Genomic DNA, 20,739 nt, shown 5'->3' on the forward strand with positions numbered 1-20,739 from the left:
AGAAATAAGGATATATTCCAGTTCAACCAGTGTGTGAGTAGAACATCTTAGTTTCAGCACCCACCTAAGGTTCTCTGAGCTGAACTCCGACTCCAGGAACTTGAGGAACTGCTCTCTCCCCACCGGGTCCTTTAGAACCTCGTTGATACCAAAGCCCCATCGCTTCACTCGCTGCTGCCCTGGTTCCTTACTGCACACACACAAACACACACACACACACAAAAGAGCATATTAAAGCCAAGCGGTCTGATATTTCATCTTAATAAAGGATAACCCATTTCCATAGATCCCCAAGCTCAGCTTCAGGGTCAAGACCTGTTGCTGGACAGCTAAACTCTTAGACAGGACACATGCTTCTGTCTGTTTGCTATAAACTGTTATTACCAGCAGGCAGCTACCACTTTATAGTATTACTGTAAGACGACAGTCAGGGTTGCCAGGTTGTGTTTATCTTCCCTATCTGTCCACACTGCAGGGTTTCCTGGACACCTGGCATCATGAGGGATGACAGACCCACTGTAATCTGGACATATAAAGTCATCTCTGCTGTTGACACAGCAAACAAGCAAACACGTTTAGCCAGTTGAAGGATAGAAGGATGGAGGGATGGGGAGAGGGGCAGCAGTAGACTGGCTGTAGCAAGTCACTACACTACTGCTGCACTATCATCACAGCTGAGATTATGGTTAGTGAGTCAGCAGGCCTGTTAGAGGGCTGCGTTGACGTTGATGCATAGTGAGTAGAGAACAGCTGTGTGGGGGGGGGGGCAGACACTGATCCTGAGGTGTGCTGAGGGCCAAGGTGAAAGCTAAATGACAGAGAGTGGCACTGTGAGGGGCCCCGAGTGATGTATGCGGGGTTGGGTGCCCCAAGGACAGCTGCTGCTCCAGTGCTGCTGGAGGCTGCGGGCCGGGGTGAAGCTGATGATAATGTAGCATGGCTGCACAACAGCTGGGACAGCCTAGCAGGTGGAGACAGACTGCAGAGGGCCAGATGCCTGGAGAAACACAGCGATAAGGTCCAATCCACAGGAATTCTGGGGCAAGGAGGGGGATGAGAGGGGGGGGGGCGCAGAGCAAGAGAGAGAGAGAGAGATTGAGGAAGAACAAGAGAGAGATAGAGAGAAAGGGAGAGCAAGAGAGACAGAGGGTGGGGGGAAAAGAGAGAGGGAGCAGGAGACAGAGAGGGAGAGCAAGAGACAGTGTTCCTAACCTGGCCTCCAGCTCCCAGACAGTGGTGTCGTCAGAGATCCAGGGGTTTGAGGGATCTGGAGAGGTGAAGAAGGGGTCATACTCCATATACTGCTCTGTGTAGCTTAGCAAGCTGGGAACAGAAAGAGATAGAAAGAAGCAGAGGGTGGAGAGAAAAAAAAGAAAATGAGAGACATGCAACAATCTGTCCCAGTAGTCACACACTGCAGAGTGCAGAGAGATGACTGGCAGACATCACATACAGTTTACCATTTCAATAGTTTAGAACAATACACCAAGGTACCTCTCTGCAACTTTGGACATTTTTAACCGATGCCTGTCGAGCTGCACCTGCCAGAACTGTATCTGAAAGGCACAGGGAGAAAGGGAGGGAGGGGAGGAAGGGATGGAAGGGAGGACGGAGAGGAGGTGGTATTATTCACAGATATGACGTAGGGCTTCCTAATGTGGCACTCAGACGGCCCTTGGTTCAAGAGCTCAGGTTGACACTTTGACCTACCTGTTCCTGTAGCTCCTCCTCGGTTGGCTCTTTGACCTCAGGGGCGGGGGGGTGGGTGGGGCTGTGGCTGCGGATGTCATTCTGGAGACCATAAACAGACTGGGGAGGGGGGGGGGGTCAAGAGAGTGTCATGAACTTTACCAACGCAAGTGATATCAGCATGCCAGATGTCTTTCCCCCCAGGCTACTTGTATGTGTTTGAACTTGCCGCACCTTTCTGGTTTTATGAGGTTGCTTCATTCTGGAGGACTTCTTGATGTCAGCTTCTGTTGTGTTGACACATCCAGGCTGGGAAGCACAGATGAAGGAAGCAGAGGGGTTAATGTTACATGCTTGAACTCCTCTGCTGTGTTCTGCCCATGTGTCATTAACAAGGCATGAGATTAGGAGCAGGCAAAAACACAGTGTAAATTAGACTTGAGCAGCAGTTTGTGTGTGTGTGTGTATGTGTGTTCATCACAGCTGCAGTCCTGTGTCCCCCTACGACTGCCCTACTTCCTACTCATCCATCCCTCCCTCTATGAATGAGACTGTCTGAGACATCCCCTTTCTCTCTGGCTTCATGACACACATACTCACACACACACATTTGTGCGAGGGTTTGTGTCGGCATGGACCAAATCAGGAAGCCTTCCTCCCTACCTTCCTTTCTAACAAGGGAAACAAAAGTAGCCAGTCACCTGACAGCTATTAAGGATGCAGCCTCAATACTGCAAGAGGGCCTGGGATACAGTGTGTCTGGGTGCGGTGCTAGGGACCAGCCACCTGGGCTGTAGTAGCGGACAGAGCTCAGCCCCCCCAGCAGTTTCTCCTTCTCGCAGCGCCTCGGGGGCTAGTCTGTTGTACTGAAATATGAACACAGACGAGAGGAGGAATACCCAACAGGGGGACAGCCAGGACCAGAAGCAGCTTTGATGCTCTGTCCAGGGATGTTCCCTGCTCAATAGTCTGAATTCCAAACCACATCTCTCTATCAGTGTTGCAGAGAAGACACACAGGTATTAAGGATAGCTGCTGCAACGGAAGAAACGTTACCAAAATTCGGAACTGTATAATGTCACTAACCTTCACTTACCTTCCCTGGCTAATTTTAAAAACTACAAAATATTACCAACTTTCTTCTATAACTAAGTAGAACTTCTTTTGAAAAGTTGCTCTTAATTTCAATGAGGAGCTCGGTGGACAGCCAGTAGGAAAATGAGGGCATAACGATCCATGCCACTTCACACATAATTATGCGTCATGTTCTTCATTCCTGCTTGAGATATGCAAATTATTATGTTGAGAGGACTGGAGATATTTTACACTATGCATATTATTGAATAGCCTTTGCTAATTAGCGTAAACAGCTGACTACATTGGAGAAGCAATATGACAGGAAATAAAGGAGAGTAAAATTATGATTGTTTCATTACTGTTTGAAACACTGGTTGAAGTGTTACTTGAACTGTTGGCTGAACTGTTGCTAGATCTCTCCTTCACACTTTTCCATACTGATTAAGCTTGAGATAATGTGACAATGTTGGATGTCACTGGCTAGTAGTCAAATAAACAGTTTATTTCAAAATGTGATAGAAAACCCTATATTCATTTGCCATTGATTCCTTTTTTAATTTAATTAATTTCACAGAGGATTTACTTTAATTGTTACTGGATCACATGCTCGTCATACTATTGCAGGCTGTGACTATACATGTTTCATCACTTTCCTTTACCTTCTCATCATCCCAGTCTGTAAAGGTGTTTCTCAGCCTGGCTTAGATCCATGTACTGTAGCTGTCCCACAGTCAAGCCACTCACATATGCACTGGCATCATGGAATCAAACTGCGTAGTGTGAGTGAATCTACAGTCGAGAGAAGCTCTTTAAAGATAAGTCATTCTTTCATGTCATGGTTTGTGAGTTTGTGTGTCCATGTGTGTGTGTGTGTGTGTATGTCTGTGTGTGTGCTTGAAATGTTGTATGTGTGTGTGCGCTTGAAAGTGTGTGTGTGTGTGTGCGCACTTGAAAGTGTGTGTGTGTGTATGAGCCCGAACAAGTCCAGCAGTGGTTGGTCAGACACAGATTTCATTCTTTCATCTGCTATTTTCTATTGGCTGCACCACTCAAGTGTGAAGCTATTCAGGTAGTAACAGAGAACATGCTTTGATGACAGGTGCCCCCATTCCCAGCAACTAGGAATCAAAGGCCTCACCAGTGACACACTACCAATAGTGGGCTGCATAAAGTACAAAGACACTAAGACTTCTATCGTCTGAGCATTACACGATACACAAACTCACACGAACAGGCACACCACCAGGCTGCCATGAGAAACAAGCAGACAAGCCAGAGGTTCCTGAGGCATAACCACAATGATCAGGTGGAGAGATGTTTCACAGGGTATAGAGAATGTCTCACATGGGGGAAATAACAGGATTGTTATGTAACATGTAACAACCAGTCTGTTCTGTAATTTTAAGTAATATTCAGTTCTTTCGTTTTCATACCAACCCAATGCTACTCTATAAAATATAAAGAAACTACTCTCTCATTTATCAAATCATCTATGTTATCAATATGGATGAACATTTTCTAACTAAGCCCAGAGGAGAACTTGATTTGATAAATATTGAAGTCTTGGAAGGATGACTTGCATGTGTAGAGCTATTGAATCAGTAATTTCTCATTTGCAGCCACGTCCATGATGTGGTATTTAGGCAGAGTAGCAGTCTGCAGAGATAGCTTCCACAGGCCCCCAACTAACAGCCCTGCATAGCCACGCTGGGTGCTAATGAGCTATCGAGAGCAGAGGGCTCGGAGACACTGACAAGGACATTGCGTATGCGTGTGTACGTGTGTGTGTGTGTGCATTGTCTACACTGACCACAGGTCTGTGGACATCCCAGAATGCCCTCTCCTGACTGTCCAGGATTTTCCTCTCAATCTTGTCTCTTTTCTTGTCGACTCTAGAAAAAGAGAGCAAAAGGCAGAGAGGAAAAGAGACAGGGTGAGACAGAGGTGAAACACACATTGTTCCTCAATGGACTTTATAGAGACCTGGAGTCACCACAGGGAAGTGGACAACACCACCTGTTTAACAAGACAGTCTGAATACAGTCCACATCAGCCTCAGTCCCACAAGTGTGCTTCCTGTGTTACTGTGTGCAGCACAACTCACTTTGCTTGTGCTTCTGCTTGCATAAATATAAATTCCCATTTCCTGGCAAAGGCTCTCTGTAGTCTGGCTAAGCTCTCCTGAAAGGCAGAACAGAGAGAAAGAAAGAGATTGAGAAAGGGGAAAAGAGATAGGAGGTCTCAGTTCTTCATAGAGCTTATTAAATCAATCACGCATGGTTAATGGATGCTAGAGAGTAGCTGGTTGATTAGTGCTTTTGGGAGAAGGTGAGATTTTGAAGCACAATCCGTCTAGAATCTGACACTGAGGAACTTGATTCCCAGAAATAATTTTGCAAAACACGCACACTCATGCACATGCACACACACAGTGAGATTAAGGGAGACTGGGGCGGAGAGGAGGGGAGGGCTTACTGCTTCATAGTCAGCTAGCTCCAGCCTGGCTTTGTTCTGCATGGTTCTCTTGCACAGGTAAACAGCTGCCAGAAGACACACACAAGAGAAAGTCAGCACAGAAGGGAGAAACAGCCAGGCAAGTCTGAGGTATCGTTGAAACAAGCAAGGGAATGGGATAACCAGTCAGTACAAATTGTGAAAAATAATCATCTGAATCTATACACTACTGATCAGATTGGTGAAACAATTGAAAGAAAAGGGGGTCTCTTTTTTTTCTCTGTGATTGAGAGAAAGAAGAGAGGTATCGAATAGGAAACAGGCAGTGTGATTTTTGACATCTGAGGGAAAGATGTTACCAAGCTCTTGCAGAGACATAAACTGCTACTTACTGCTACACGTTCTTCATTGATCTCTCTCTCTCTCTCTCTCTCTCTCTCTCTCTCCTCTCTCTCTCTCTCCTCTCTCTCTCTCTCTCTCTCTCTCTCTCTCTCTCTCTCTCCCTCTCCCTCTCTCCCTCACTCTCTCCTCCTCTCTCTCTCCTCTCTCTCTCTCTCTCTCTCTCTCTCTCTCTCTCCTCTCTCTCTCTCTCTCTCTCTCTCTCTCTCTCTCTCTCTCTCTCTCTCTCTCCTTCTCCCTCTCTCTCCCTCTCTCTCTCTCTCTCTCTCTCTCTCTCCCGCTCTCTCCTTCTTCGAGTCTCTTTGTCTCATTTTCCCTGAGGTGTTAAACCAAAGGAGTGTCTGGTTTTGAAGTACAATACATCATTGCAGGAAACAAACAGCGACCTGTTTGTGAACAGGATGCTCGATCCTAGACAGACCAGTAGCCAGACCACACAGCCCTGAGTCTCCCAAAGCAGGTACATTAACTGGGTTGCCAGTCAAGGGCAAACATCACAAGGATGCTGGAATATACCAGAAACTAAATATAACGCAAGAGCAACTAGATTTGACAGGATCCAAATACAACGCAACATATGTGCAGAGTTCACGGATGAGAGCAGATCTGAGCTGACTAGCTGTCCTCGACAGAGAGCTTCTTCCAGCCCTGCAGCCTGGGGGGACTCTCCCTGTCAGGCAGATGGTTAGAGGGGCTCTGCTGGAATTAATGAGGATCATTTTCCAGCACTACTCTATCACCCTGCTGAGACCGTACCATTTTACCAGCACATCAGCCTGCCTGCTAGCCAAACAGCCAGCAAACCACTCAGGCAAACACTGTAGCCACAGCCAGCCAACCAGCAGTCATACAGCCCGCAAACCAGTCAGCCATTGCACTCGGCCATCCAGCCATGGAGTAAACCAGCCAACCAGCTAGTTTTGGGGGAGGGGGAGAAAACTACAGACTGTGAGAAGAGACTGAAGCTGAGAGCAATAGTGTTCAAAACTATTTATTGTACATATTGTTTCCATTTGAGTAGGATAACACAGCACACAGTAGCATAGAGGATTAAGCTAGAGGCAGTCAGTCACAGCGGTAAGGTATTCTCACTAAAAGGGGATTGTGCGTCTCCTTTCCAGCCAGCCAGTAGTGGAGGTGGAGAGAGGAGATTAAGGTAGATCTGTCACTTCTCTGGGCGTGCACGCATATCACACCTCTCATACAGGAGAAAGGCAGCTAGGCTTATTTCCTCCTTTCTTCTTTCAACTCTACCTTTCTCTTCCCTCTTCCTTTACTTCCTCTACCCTCCCTCCACTAGGAGCTTTGCTCTGTTCGGTGGAGAAACACTTAGAACTTTTTCTGGATTAAATCATCTAAATCTATGCATCTGCATCTTATATCCTATCTAGAGTCCTAAATATACAGTATGACTATCAGTGTTACCTTGTATTTCAGTAGTTCACCGGGCCACTAAGACTCAGAGCTCGCCAATCACACATGCCTACACAGCCTTACCCTGCCCCCATCTGACCACCAGCATGTGTCATAGGATGACTGTCTGCTGAGGATTACGTCAGACCATGTCTACAAATGCACTTAATCTGTATAGCATCAATCCACAATAGATTAATTCTGACCATCCCCAGAACACACGTTCTGAGGTCAGTGAGGATTTTATATCTACAGCTTCAGCATTGATGGTCTCATTCACATTTCTGATCACACATGATTACCATGTAATCTACCACACTTTCAATACCTAATGTGCATTTATTAGTACTTGGTTAGTGTACCTGCACAAGCACTGCAGCTTTCATTCATCAGCTTCTGTTTTTCATAGAAATGCATCCTTTTTCTTCTCTATTAAATCTGTCACAGCCATCTGGACAGGAGATCTGGGCCACTCTCAGGCAGCGTAGCCCAGATTTACTGAACAGTGATGCCTGCATGTGTGTGGGTGTGTGTTTGTGTGTGTGGTGTTGTGGTGTTGTGGTGCGTGTAATGTACTCACCATAGTCTGTGTTCTCTGGTTCCCAACAGTTAGACGGCCAGAAATATGGAGTCTGAGAAAGGAGGAGAGAGAGAGAGAGATAGAGAGAGAGATAGAGAGAGAGAGACAGAGAGAGAGAGAGACAGAGAGAGAGAGAGAGAGACAGAGAGAGAGAGAGAGAGAGAGAGAGAGAGAGAGAGAGAGAGAGAGAGAGATTGATATAAAGAAAGATACATAGAGAGAGAGAGAGAGAGAGAGAGAGAGAGAGAGAGAGAGAGAGAGAGAGAGAGAGAGAGAGAGATTGATATAAAGAAAGATACATAGAGAGAGAGAGAGAGAGAGAGAGAGGAGAGAGAGAGAGAGAGAGAGAGAGAGAGAGAGAGAGAGTGATGGGGGGATGGACGGGGAGCTTTAACACCTGACCTGACCTCTAAGATGATAATAACCCTATCTGTCATGAAGGTGTCCCATTCTCAGCATGAGCCAAGACTCATAAATATGCATCAGAGAGTCCATATTTAGTCCAGCTCTGCCCAGCCCAGCAGGACATGTCCCGGTTAGTGTGTGTGTATGTGTGTGCGTGTCTGGTTGTGTGTGTTTCAGGGGCAGAGGGAACATCTGACATTTAAATATGGTGAGAGAATAAATAGATGATTTAGCATACCTATTATTGAAGAGAGTTGAATACAGGCCAGGCTAAGGGAAGCACCAAGATCTCGGAGTAAAGATGTGTGTATGCGTGTGTGTGTGTGTATGGAGGGTGCATGTGTTTGTATAATTGAAACAAAGTAACCGTGATCATGCAGTGACGCCAGTGTACCAAGAGGCAGAGTAGAAGCTGCGGTACATACCTGGAACCTGTAGAATGTTCCGTCATCCTTCAGTGTAAGAACGTGGTCGGAGATGGGGAAAAAGTATCCGTGAGCTGCCATCAGGGTGCCCAGGTGTAGTGCCTCCACTGTCAATAGCATCCCCAACAACATCAACAACAACATCAACAACAACATCAACAACATCCAAAAAACACAGCATCATCATCCCACAACTAATAGTAGCAACAACAACTCTTTCTGTGCCCCAGGTCGAGGCTGGTGTGGCTGTACGCTGAATAAGACAAGACGACATGAATATTTCATCACATTTACTGATGTGCACCAGAGCAGTGGCCTTTTAAAAGCCTGGATCAAACACGCTAAGGCACTCCAGCACCTGTGTTCACAGCTAATAGACATGCATGACTGGGCAAAATGTCACCAAAAAAGAGGCAGAGGGATGGAGGTATAGGGTGCTGGGGTGGGCTGGGTGGATGGAGGGGGGAGGGGGGGGGGGGGGGGGGGGGAGGGGGGGGGGGGGGGGGGGAGGGGGGAAGGTGAGAAAAATGAGAGCGAGGGTGAGACAGGTGATAGAGAGGAAAGACTAGGAATGAATGTGGAGAAATAGGGGGGGCAGGAGAAACTAGGAGGCCCAGAGAGAACTGACCAGCTTGGATTGACTGTCCATCTATCTGTCAGTCGCTTGGAGGTGCAACAAAGTAGTTGCTTGCCTATCCCCTGTCTGGGTTGACCTAGGAGGTCAGGTAAGGAGGTGGATGAGCTGAATTGTCTGTCACAGAAGTGCAGCCGCACGCATGCACCACCATCCTACACACTCTCTATTTTTAAAAGCAGGATACTTTGATCTATCTCGTCCACAGATAAAAGAGAAGTGGCTTTGGTGTACGGCAGGGGGGATGAATGTCTGTGTCTGTGTGTGTATTCAGGTGTCTATACACAGGCCTCCAGAACACCCACACTTGCACACCCATGCTGGCAGGCACAATACAGTTTGTGTTCCAGACCTTCTATATACTGTCAAAGAGTGTGCCCACGTGAAAACAAAAATGTAGTAACAGTCTGTACTGTTCTGTACTTTTGCAACCTGGGGAGATGTACTTTGTTCAAGCTGAGGGAAATAGATGGCAAGAAAGGAAGAGAACGCAAGAGCGAAAGAGTGAGGGAGAGAGAGAGAGAGAGAGAGAGAGGAGAGAGAGAGAGAGAGAGAGAAAGAGAGAGAGAGAGTCTATTCAAAACAGGAACAGTAGTAGTCAGAGAGCAATTTCACAGCTGAATTCAACTTTCTCTCTTTCTTTCTCTGTCTCTCGTTCTGTTACACCCCATTTCATTTAGGCTAGTACAAGCTGAGTTAACTCACAGACAGTCACAGAAAGCACAGGTTAGGTCAAGGCCACAGAGCTACACAAAAACTGTGGTGAAGCGGGTGATACACAAAGGCCCCTCACAGTCCGCATATAGTAGAACCTGCTATGCACTATGGTCAGACTCTTGGGAGACAGGAAGCAAGAAATATGCAGAAACTGACTTATATGAGTTCCAACGTTGTCACCTGTTTGCCTATTCTACTGTATCCATGTGCTGACTATGCTTGACCATGTAAGGCAACATTCTGTGCACCCTATATTTGAACTTGTCTATCCATTGTATATAAGGACGTCTGTGAACCCTGTTCCTTACTCATGCTGACCACTCTGTCGTGGAAAGGTCACATGATCCGAGCTCTTCAACCCCCGGCCTCCTACTGACAGATTTCGTCAGCGGGGGACATACAATTAGGGGTGTGTTCGTGGTTCCTGATTACAGGCTTAAGTACACAATAGAATACACCAGTCCAGTGTAGGCTATCTACACCAACATGTTCTAGGACACTATTTACCATCTTCAATCACAATGGCGTGAACGCACAAATGTCAAGCAGGTGAGTTGCTAGGATGATCTACTGTGGAAATGATGACAATGATTAAAAAACACTCAGTAATCAATGACTGAGTGATTGACAATAGAGATGAGATAAGCAGCAAACACTTCGAGGCTCACCTCTCAAATACCAACCCTGGACGACTCTCTCACAGAACCATTCATTACAACCCACAGCTCTAGGGCAGCTTTCAGAGTAATTGAATAATGACACACACACACACACACACATTCACAACTCACATAAACACACACACACACACTCACAACTCACATAAACACACACAGATCTCTCTCCATCTCTCTGGCTCAATATGTCTGTCTGTCTCTGTCTGTCTCTTTATCTCTCTCTCTCTCTCCTCTCGTTCTTTCTCTCTCTCTGTCTGTCTCTCGCTTTCTCTCTTTTTCTGTCTTAATGAGTTTAACTTGGACGTCAGCTCAATCAGAGGAAAGACAATTCAATAGTCTGTTAGTCTCTCCATCGCTGCCAGCCAATTAAGTGTTTATGGCTGACCCCCTGCTGGCTAGGCTAATTGGGTTTGGTCAGCAGGTGGACGAAGAGTCTTGAGACACAGTTTCAGCAGAGGATCTATAAAAGGCATTAACATGGAAATGGAATCCTAGACCAAAACTTCCTCTGTATGGCTATGGCCGTTTGTTAGGTAAACTTGATGAGGTGCTGACAAGATGATGCCATAAAAAAACTTCCTTAAACGGTCATCTGAAGATTTCACTGGTCCACCAATTACAGACCTGAATACCGAAGGTGCATGACATGCATTCTAGGAACTCTTATTCCATGTTTTTCATCCCTGCACTACTTCAAAGCACAGCTAGCATGCTCCCTCCAGACTCTCTCTCTCTCTGTATGGTAAAGCTCTTCTAATGAGGGGTCACGGTTGAAGGGGCTGCATAAGGCACACACTCACACCAACCATGAGCACACACACACACACACACTATAGCACAGGGGCTTAACAGCTCAGATGCTTTGTTCAGGAGCACTCTCAAAAGGCTGGGAGGGATATCTGGAGAGGGGGTAAAAAGTTTAGGGGGTGAATGGGGGTGTGTGGAGGGGGAGAAGGGGGAGACTTGTGAGGAGAGAGCAGTACAGTGTGAGCTGTGAGCAGGGGAGCGGGTTATTGGGTAGAAGAGATGCTCCTCTCTAGACATGTCTCTCACTTCGGCCCAGTGTGCTGATTTCCCATGAGGCTTGATGGTGGGCAGCTGCCAAGATGGACATGAATGAAAGGAAGAAGGGTGGGTAGGAGGAGGAGTGGAGAGCAGGATGGGCTGGACAAGACATCTTCTAACCACTGCTCTGTATTGCATTTACTGGTGATTTATTTGGGGTTTGATGGAATGTGATCTCCCTCTCTCCACTGTTGTATCCCATTACTTCCTCTTCTGAGTGAGTGTGTAAGTGCGTGTAAGTGTGTGTGTAAGCGTGTGTATGTGCGTGTCGGCATGTGTGTGTGTGCCTCTCTTGCCCCTCGGGATTCAACGAAAGACAGAAAGACAACAGCAGAGGGGCCGCTGGGGATCTAGGACACACCCACACCGATACACACACACACATTCACACACACACACATTCACACACATACAGCCTGGGGCTGAAACGTGATGAGAGTTCCAACGCAGCACCTCTCTTCCCTGCATGCTCACCAGGGACAGACGGCAGAGGGGAATAGAAGCCCAAGAGTCCCACAGGATCACTTCTAATCTGAGCCACTGTGCCTGTGGCTGCACAGCGAGCTGGCTTGCTGCACTTCACTACAGCCATTCGAGGACAAACCTGAACGAACACCCACAGAATCATCTTACCTTGATCTTCAATGTTTAGGTTTTTGGTCATCCACTGCACAATGTCTGAACCTGAATCAACAAAAACAGAAAGCAAACCTATTAGGCCAGCATGTCGGTGTGAAAATCAGACTGGAGCGGAAGTGGGGACGTTGTCAAAGAAAACTCTGAACACTGTTCATTTCAGTTCTTAATGAATTCATAGCTCTTGTGTCCAACTCAAACCATGCAGCAAAAGATGAAAACTAAAGTTGGATTCTGTGGCTTGAACGGATCAAGTACCATTAGAATGCAAATTGAATCTTAGAGACTAACTCAGCTCACACATTGAGCTGAACCACAAGCAGCTGGAGATGTTGGTGATGAAAAGTATTACAATTGAAATGTTTCCAGTTATCAAGGGAAAGGTCCCTTTCCACCATAAAATGAGAATGACTTACGGTAATACACAGTCAGCAAACTCAAACACACACACACACACACAGACAAAATATAACTCAAGCAGTGAGCAGGAAATGGAATACAGATAGTAAGAAAAAGAAAGGAGAAAAGGAGTATGGGGGAAAGGTGGTGTACAGAGAGTGAGGGATGGGGGACAGAGGGACAAAAAGAGGTGAGGGAAGTGGGGGGGGGAGAGAAGAAAACAGACAGAGGGAGGGAGAGAGAGAGGGAGGGACAACCCACTGCTACCTGCCGCATGGCCACCTTCACACATAGTCAACACCAGCTGTTTCTCTCTGCTAAATTTATACTCTTTTAATTATCACTTCTTCAGCTGTAACTCTGAACACAACTGACAGAATGGAGTGGCAGGGTGAAAGGGGACAGAAAGGGGGTGTGGAAAGAGAGAGAGAGGGAGGGAGAGAGAGAGAGAGAGAGAGAGAGAGAGAGAGAGAGAGAGAGAGAGACAGAGAGAGAGAGAGAGAGAGAGAGAGAGAGAGAAAGAAAGAGAGGGGGGTATAAGGGAGGGGTCCATATGGAGATGAACAAGCCTCCAGTCTTTCCTCTTTCTTTCTTCTTTCTTTCTATCCTCACCCCACCCCATCCTCCTCTCCCTCTCATTTGAAGATTTGCCATCTCATCAGATGACTTTCTGAAAGGGTTCTGCCAACAACTGGGATTAAGGGAGGCACCACCAGGTTTCTCAACACCACTCTGTTCTGAGTGCAGTGTGTGTATGTTTGTGTGTGAGAGAGAGAGAGAGAGAGAGAGAGAGAGAGAGAGAGAGAGAGAGAGAGAGAGAGAGAGACTAGTTGGAAAACAAATTGATACGGGATTTAACATCACTTGAATCAGGAATGCAGTGCTCATGCCAGCTCCTCACCATCTGCTTCACTAGTAACCTGTTTCTCTGGTAACCTGTTTCTCTGGTAACCTGTTTCTCTGGGAACGTGTTTCTCTGGGAACCTATTTGTCTGGGAACGTGTTTCTCTGGGAACCTATTTCTCTGGGAACTTAAATCCCAAAATTCATAATCTATCATTGACCCATTCTTCTGGCATCCTTAGTAACAATCCTGACAGTTACCTATCAATCAGGCTGAATAATAGATGTCTGAGTGTGTGAGGAGGGTGGGGTGTAAAGGTTACCCAGCGGTGGGGCCTTCCACAGGTGTGGGGAGGCAGGAAGGGAGGGAGGGAGGAAGCACTGAGAAACAGCAGGACAGAGGATGGGAGATACACAACAACAACAACAACAACGTTCTTATCCTATTCCTCTTATAAATGGTGTAGAATGAAACGGGCAGAAGAAGTTGTGTCGGATCCCTAGACGGTCCCTTTTAGGGATCTGTGTTCTGAACCTGCTCCAGGATCCTGTATGCTTGCATAACCGCCAGAAGGGCCAGGTGACAACACACTTATGATGGTTATGCTTCACAGCTCCTCCAAATGTCTATCTCTGAATACATACTAACTCTTCAACTGTTGTACAAAATCCACATTGAAGAGAGATTGAAAGACAAAGATAGAAAGAGAGAGAGAGAGAAAGTGAAATTGAGTGAATGCAAAGGGAGAGAGAGTGACAGAGAGAGATGCAGATAGATGGAGAACGAGCGGCAGTGAAGAGACCTGTACCTTTCAAATGTCATCTATTGAACACGGTTACGTAAGACTCTCTGTTACGTAACTCTAGAGGAGGAATCAGCAGCAGCAGACCTAGCCCCTACATGAGCCTCATTAACAGCTACCCTGCACACAAATGCCACAGCATTACACCCAGCCAGGGTATAGAAACCCACTTGATATCAGCCCATCACACTGCCAGCTCCCTCAAACTGAGCTAGGCTGTAAGTATCAGACAGAGATTAGACATTGGAGAGTGAAAGCTAAGTGAATTACCTTAGCTAAGTAGCTAGCTAATGGAATATCGGAATCAGAATCAGATTCAGAATCAGCTTTATTCACCAAGTAAGTTCACACAAACAAGGAATTTACCGTGGCAGGAAGGTGCATACAATGAACATAAGAATCTTAGATCTAAAAAGTAGAAAATGTACAACAAGTGAATCAAAAAAATACTATAAAATGTACAAAACAATATATAAAATTAGATATAAAATAAAATATATATAGTACCATAAACAGTAGGCTACCTCAACTGGCTTTGAAAACAATGACATACTGTACGATTATGGAAAAACTTTATGATCCTGGAGTGGGCTGAGTCAACATGATATAATGGGTTAAAGAGCAGTCATCAGTGTTGCGGTGATGTTCAGGAGTTTCATCACCAATCACCATCTACACAGTGTTCCTTAGCTCTGCTCCATATCATATTTACAGCAAGGAGCGCTGGCTGAGCCAGCTGGCTTATCGCGTCTCTGAGCGCCTTTAACCAGATAGCAGGGATAACTGTCAGGCACATAGCAGCCCCTGTTTTTCATCGATCTGGCTGTCTAGAAATACAGGGTAGACTTGCTACTCTGTACTGCTTGGTAGTCTAGCTCCCCGCAAACCCTCAAACGTTTTCCTTTGATGAATGATGAGATGAATGTTAAACCACACACCTGTACTAAACAGTAGGTGTGTTTTTAATGAGCTACTGAACAGTTTCAACCATGGTAGTCCATATGGTTTATTTCTCTCTGTTCTCTTCTCTCTTCTCTCTCTAGCTCTCTACCTCTCTCCATCTATCTAGCACTCTCTGTCTCCCTCCGAGAACCTGGACACCTGTTCAAGATTATATAACCCCCCCAATGGAATGGCTGAATAAACCAATCCTCCTTTCTGATAACTGATGTACTTGTTTTCCTCACATGACATGCCATGACGTGATTTATTATTTATATCACTATCACCATGACAATACAGTAGCACACACAATAAACCAGGCAGGATTACATTATTGTGCAAAAGCAAACATAGTCTGAGTCACAGCAACACCTCAGTCAGACTACAAAAACAAGGCTTATGTTACCTGAAAATACACTTGGGATCTTGGATAGAAAGCTCTTCACCGTCCGGATGGGAATTCCATTTTTCTCGTCTTGCATACGGGCTATAACATCTTCCATCTGGTGACAGAAAGAGAGAAGAGAAAGCATTAGAGATATCCATCATCTATTATAATATAATAGGATCTGTCTGTGGGTTAAAACAACGTTTAAAACAGGTCTTGATCTTGGAATAAAGATAAATGAGACCTAGACTAACAACCGTGATGTCATCTTATTCTGCTGTTTAACACTTCCATTCTAACACAGGGGTTTTCTTCTAAACATCTGTTGTACCATCGACTCAGCCCCCTTTCCAGAGCTAAGTCAGGATTAGAAACCCATGGGAGGAAACTCCAGCTAAGGAGGATGACATTTGGGACAGGAGGGATCTGAAGGAGTGGAAGGGGGGAGGAGGGGGGAGGGGAGGAGGGGGTGGGGTCTTGGGGTCTTGGGGACCTGGGAAGGGTTTCAGAAGCGTCCCTCCCCAGGATCCTTTCAGCAGGTCTAAGGAGCCGCAGCTGGGGACAGTGGGAGGGGTCATTACTGACATATTACACTACCACTGCTGTGCCCTTGAGCAAGGCACTTAACCTTGTGTTCTTGAGGCGACACCTTAGACTGCCTCTGTGCTCATGTGTTGGGTACAGAGAGTAAAATGACAAATCTCTCTTGTCAAATGAACTAATAAAGCTGTATTGTCTTGGAGCATTCTACCGGTGTTACAGAAGAGGCACAAGGAAACAAGTCGTTTATTTAGTCTCTGTAGTAGAAAGCTGCATGATTTGCAGGGGTCAATACTAATACAAAATGGGTCCCTCTAAACTCCTCCTTTTCCTCCTCCTCCTCCTTCCCGCAGCAACAACCTCTAAGCAGCTTTTCCTGTTCAACAGTATTAACTGGCGTCTTATTCTGCCATTATCTGCTGATCTCTTTAAAGCAGCCTTCTCCCCAGTAACACCTCTGTCATCAGTGACCTCAGCCCCCCTGTAGCCCCCACCGCTCACAAAACACCACAGATTTTCACTCGGGAAAATGAAATACATGACAAACAATGAAAAAATTAAACACAGGGGTCAAAGAGAACGATCAATCCAAAAAAGGGTTGCAGCTAATGGTGGGTTACCATGACAACATGTGTCTGTCCTGACCCAGTGAGAGTTGCCGGGGGTAACAGAGGAGGGATGGAGGAAATAAGAGCGGACTAGATGAAAAGTTGGAGGTGGAGGGCTGGCTGCCCTATATGGCTGCCCTAGCTTCCAGCCTATAAAGGCATCATCAGAATCCACCCTACGTCATGTAGATAAAGCTTCTACTGACATATACTGCTGCATATCTAAACAAAGCCTCATTCTTCAGGTTACTGACAAACAGATAACATGATTTATACTGCTGAAAAATGCCATGTTATATTATTATATTACCTAATATTCCTGGAGCCACTTCATAATGACCCAAATATGCCCCAAACCTGGATGCTGCCATTGTCGATCCAAGGTTCCTTAGTAACGCTGACCTTTTTACTTCAAACAGTTTTCAGAAACCAACGTCAGTGAAGCAAAGTGACTGTTTGGAGCGATCAGCTAGGGAGGAAGCCCTGTGTGATTTGAATACATCTCATTTGAATTCTTCTTCCTACTCTGTGACTGTTCGGCCCCAGACATCTGTTCCAGCCAGGATGGCGATGACGCACACACACACTCAGCTTTAGCAACAATATCAATCCAGAGAGCCTTTCAGTTAGACACCTTGCTTTTCTCTTCATATGCAGATTTCACACACAGAGACACATGCACTCATGTAAACATTTGAAGGACAGACATGTGTACATGGCCATATGTAAAAACGCACACACACGCACACATGCACACAGCATGTGTTACCCTCTTTCTTCAATCCCTCTATCTCTCCTCCACTCTTCTGCTTCATGTTCATCCTCCCATTCATGAGAGTGACCTTCACAACTTTCTCTCAATCAGGACACTGGGACATTTCTTTCAGTAAGATTTCTTGAAATGGGGCTAGCGCTGGCTGGTCTTCCTGACACAGTATCTTATTAAAGTTTCAGACCTCAACTCCTGACTCCTCCAAAGCCCCTGTGCCTCCTGAGCACCTCCGGGAGGGGAAGACCTGCTTCCTGTTAACCTCAGTAAGCAGCATTTTAATAATGTTGTGTGTGTGTGTGTATGTGCACAGGGAACTATTTCAAACAGGTACCCGATCACGCTTGCTCTCTTTCTGTCTCTCTTTCTGTCTCTCTTTCTGTCTCTCTTTCTGTCTCTCTTTCTGTCTCTCTCTCTCTCTCTCTCTCTGAAGGGGATGGGACTGATGGATGTACTGTTCTAGCCTGAAGGCATACCAAATACTCTCATTTCACTTAACAGATGTTCATTTGGGAGCTAGCCTTGGTTCAGATGAACTTGGACTGGCTACTTATAGTAAACATCAAAGAGGAATTTCTAAAGGAGTGGAATTTGATCTCCCCTTAAGTGGCGTCTTTCATCTAAAGCACATAATTGTCCATTTATTATTACAATTGTACAGATTGGATAATCATATCTTTGTTGAAACCATAGTTTAAGTCCCAGCCCTTCCAAAAATAGTATCAATAGGTGAGCTTATTTCCAGCTGACCATTCTGACTAAATCCAGAAAGGGAGGTTCTCAGCTCCCTACAGATATAATTCATTTATAATTGATTCTGTTCTTATATTCACATTCTAGGTTTGACAGATCCTAAGCCCTTCGGTTTGAATAGGAAGTCTATTTTATTGTCATCTATGGTATATGGACGTCCTTGCCAATGAAATGTAAACAGAAAAGCCAGACAAAATCCATGTAGGTTGAGGCGGGAGGGTGCTATTGCCAATGCATGTTTGCACCTCATCACTAGACATTCAATCAGCTTGTGTGTGTGTTTGTGTGCATGTGTGTGTGTGTGTTTGTGTGTATGTGTGTGTGTTTGTGTGTATGTGTGTGTTTTCTGTCCTCTCCACCCTCCAAACCCCCTCCCTGTCAACAACATATCAGCCTTCTCCTGGCAAACACCCAGAACAAATACGATAATGACTGAGTCTTCCCCATTTCTTTTCACCCTCAATCACACATAGCACATTGGCTAAAGCCAATAACTTTTGGATTCTAAGGAGCACATTAGTATTCAGAGAACATTGACAGTGGCAAGCTGGCTATTGACAAGCACCAAGGTATTGTTTAAGAGGTGCCACAAGCCTGTATGCATTCTACTAAGTAACACCTCCTATCACGGTTTAACGCACACTTGCAAGGAAGTGAGAAGTAGCCATGTGTTCTTAAAGCTACACGAGAACACTGTCCTAACATCCCCACTCCAATACACAGGAGTAGCAACCATGTTAGCCAGGGTCTGTGTTTGTCTTTATGCGTGTATATGTGTGTGTGTGCGTGTGTGTGTGTGTCTGTGTGTGTCTGTGTTTGTGTGCATGCTTCTGGGTACAGGAGTACAAGGGATACAGGGGTCTTTAAAACCCCACTAGAATAACACAGTTTTGTGTGCTCGCATGTGTGCATGTGTGTTTGTGCATTTGTGTGGTTGTGCTTGCATGCAGGCATGGTACATGGTACATGGTACATGGTTGGGTATGTAGAGGACTCAGCTTGGGTGATGGAAGCACAGTAGAAGTTCTAATTCTGAGAAGGTGACTCGTCTGTTGGGAAACATGTGCATCGCTGTGTATAGAAAACACATTTAAAACACACTCTCAGCACCAGTGCAATGGACAATGGCTTGTTTGAAGACATGTCTACATGGCCAGAATCTAAAAAGCCTTTGTAATAAACCTCTACACACTCTACTCAAGTGGGCTCCATACACTCAAGCCCAGCTTCACAGAACCTCAAGGGAACTTGAAGGGGCGATCATTGTGATACAGTTTGCTTGATTTTGAAGATAACCTTCCCCCTTGTTGCTGGGGTCCTGTTCTGTCACTAGAGGACATGTCAGCCAGCCCCAGGGACACGTGCTCCGGTCAGCACCCAGTCCAGAGGCCTTCCACTGCAGCAGAGGCCTGGCTGACGCACAGCAACCACTCCCAGAGAGGCCCGGGTCGCTGTCGTCAAGGTCATTCTACTACGGAATCATAATTGATTCGGCGGCAGCTAAACTATGTCAAGAAAATATGGAGAGACATAAAGAGAGAGAAGGAAAGAGAGAAAGGGGAGGGAGTTAGAATGAGAAGGAGATGGGGGTGACCTTTCTGAGACAGATTTCCATCTGGACGATCATTAAGAAATAATTAGATCCTCACCATCACTCAATATATCAAATTTTTGCTTTTTTGGGGGGGTGGGGAGGGGGAGGAGCATAAGAATAACATTGATGAGATCGCTTCTAGCCAGTTAGAGTGAGAGAGAGAAAAAGAGAAAGGGCACAGTTTAGTCGTTGAACAATCCTCCGCAAAGTGATACCATGAGAGGAGGATTAGGAAGTCGTCCTATCTACCCTCCATCTGAGCTCCAGAGAACACTGGCACGGTGAATGTGCACTGTTTTCCAACAGTACTGGACATCAAATGAAATTCAGACGGATTGTTAATAGCAAACTTCCTTCCCAAAGGCCCCACTGGCCCAGTGATTTCTATCTCTGAAGTGAAAGAAGTTGTTGTGTGCGTTAAATTGCCTCCCCAAAAGCAGTAAAGAAAAAACAGGCAAGAACAACCATGCTAGAATACAGCAGTTTCTGAAAGACTTCTATAAATACATATAATGCTAAAGACATAATGGTGCTGTTAGTGCCCTAGTGCTCCCGGTGCCTGTGAGTAATGTGCCTCACTCATAGGGATATGTACAGCATGCTGCAAAAGCACATTGGATACATTATCAATCAGTTGACAATCCCTTATATCTGTGTCAAGGAAGGTAATCATTACTACTGTATGTTTCATCTGCATACTGCACAGAAGTGTATTACCTCTCAATTAGTGGGACTTCAGTGTGTAATATTTTTTCCAGTTTGACAGTTGGAGTGTATTGCACAGCATGTACACACACACACATATTGCTGCCCACATATCAACGTAATGCTTGTTTAAGAGCTCACGTGCTTCTCAATGTGAGAGAAGTAAAGTTTTTTTTATTTTTTACATGACATATACACCGAACATTTATCCGTCTCTAACCCAC

At 45.6% G+C, this 20,739-nt stretch overlaps 1 protein-coding gene across 1 annotated transcript in view; it reads right to left on the reverse strand.

Moving 5' to 3' along the window:
- Positions 1-20,739, reverse strand: part of rgs7b (regulator of G protein signaling 7b) — a 34,386-nt gene that overhangs the window by 3,130 nt on the left and 10,517 nt on the right. Inside the window, exons 3-14 of the mRNA XM_047032395.1 lie at positions 15,565-15,661; positions 12,169-12,219; positions 8,443-8,549; positions 7,613-7,664; positions 5,242-5,306; positions 4,871-4,947; positions 4,577-4,658; positions 1,924-1,998; positions 1,711-1,809; positions 1,495-1,556; positions 1,213-1,323; positions 65-190 (exon numbers count right to left, since the gene is read on the reverse strand). Of these exons, the coding sequence (XP_046888351.1) occupies positions 65-190; positions 1,213-1,323; positions 1,495-1,556; positions 1,711-1,809; positions 1,924-1,998; positions 4,577-4,658; positions 4,871-4,947; positions 5,242-5,306; positions 7,613-7,664; positions 8,443-8,549; positions 12,169-12,219; positions 15,565-15,661 (1,004 nt within the window). The remainder of the gene's footprint in view (positions 1-64; positions 191-1,212; positions 1,324-1,494; positions 1,557-1,710; positions 1,810-1,923; positions 1,999-4,576; positions 4,659-4,870; positions 4,948-5,241; positions 5,307-7,612; positions 7,665-8,442; positions 8,550-12,168; positions 12,220-15,564; positions 15,662-20,739) is intronic.

The sequence above is a fragment of the Hypomesus transpacificus genome, chromosome 13, assembly GCF_021917145.1.
Source record: "Hypomesus transpacificus isolate Combined female chromosome 13, fHypTra1, whole genome shotgun sequence".
Lineage (NCBI taxonomy): Eukaryota > Metazoa > Chordata > Actinopteri > Osmeriformes > Osmeridae > Hypomesus > Hypomesus transpacificus.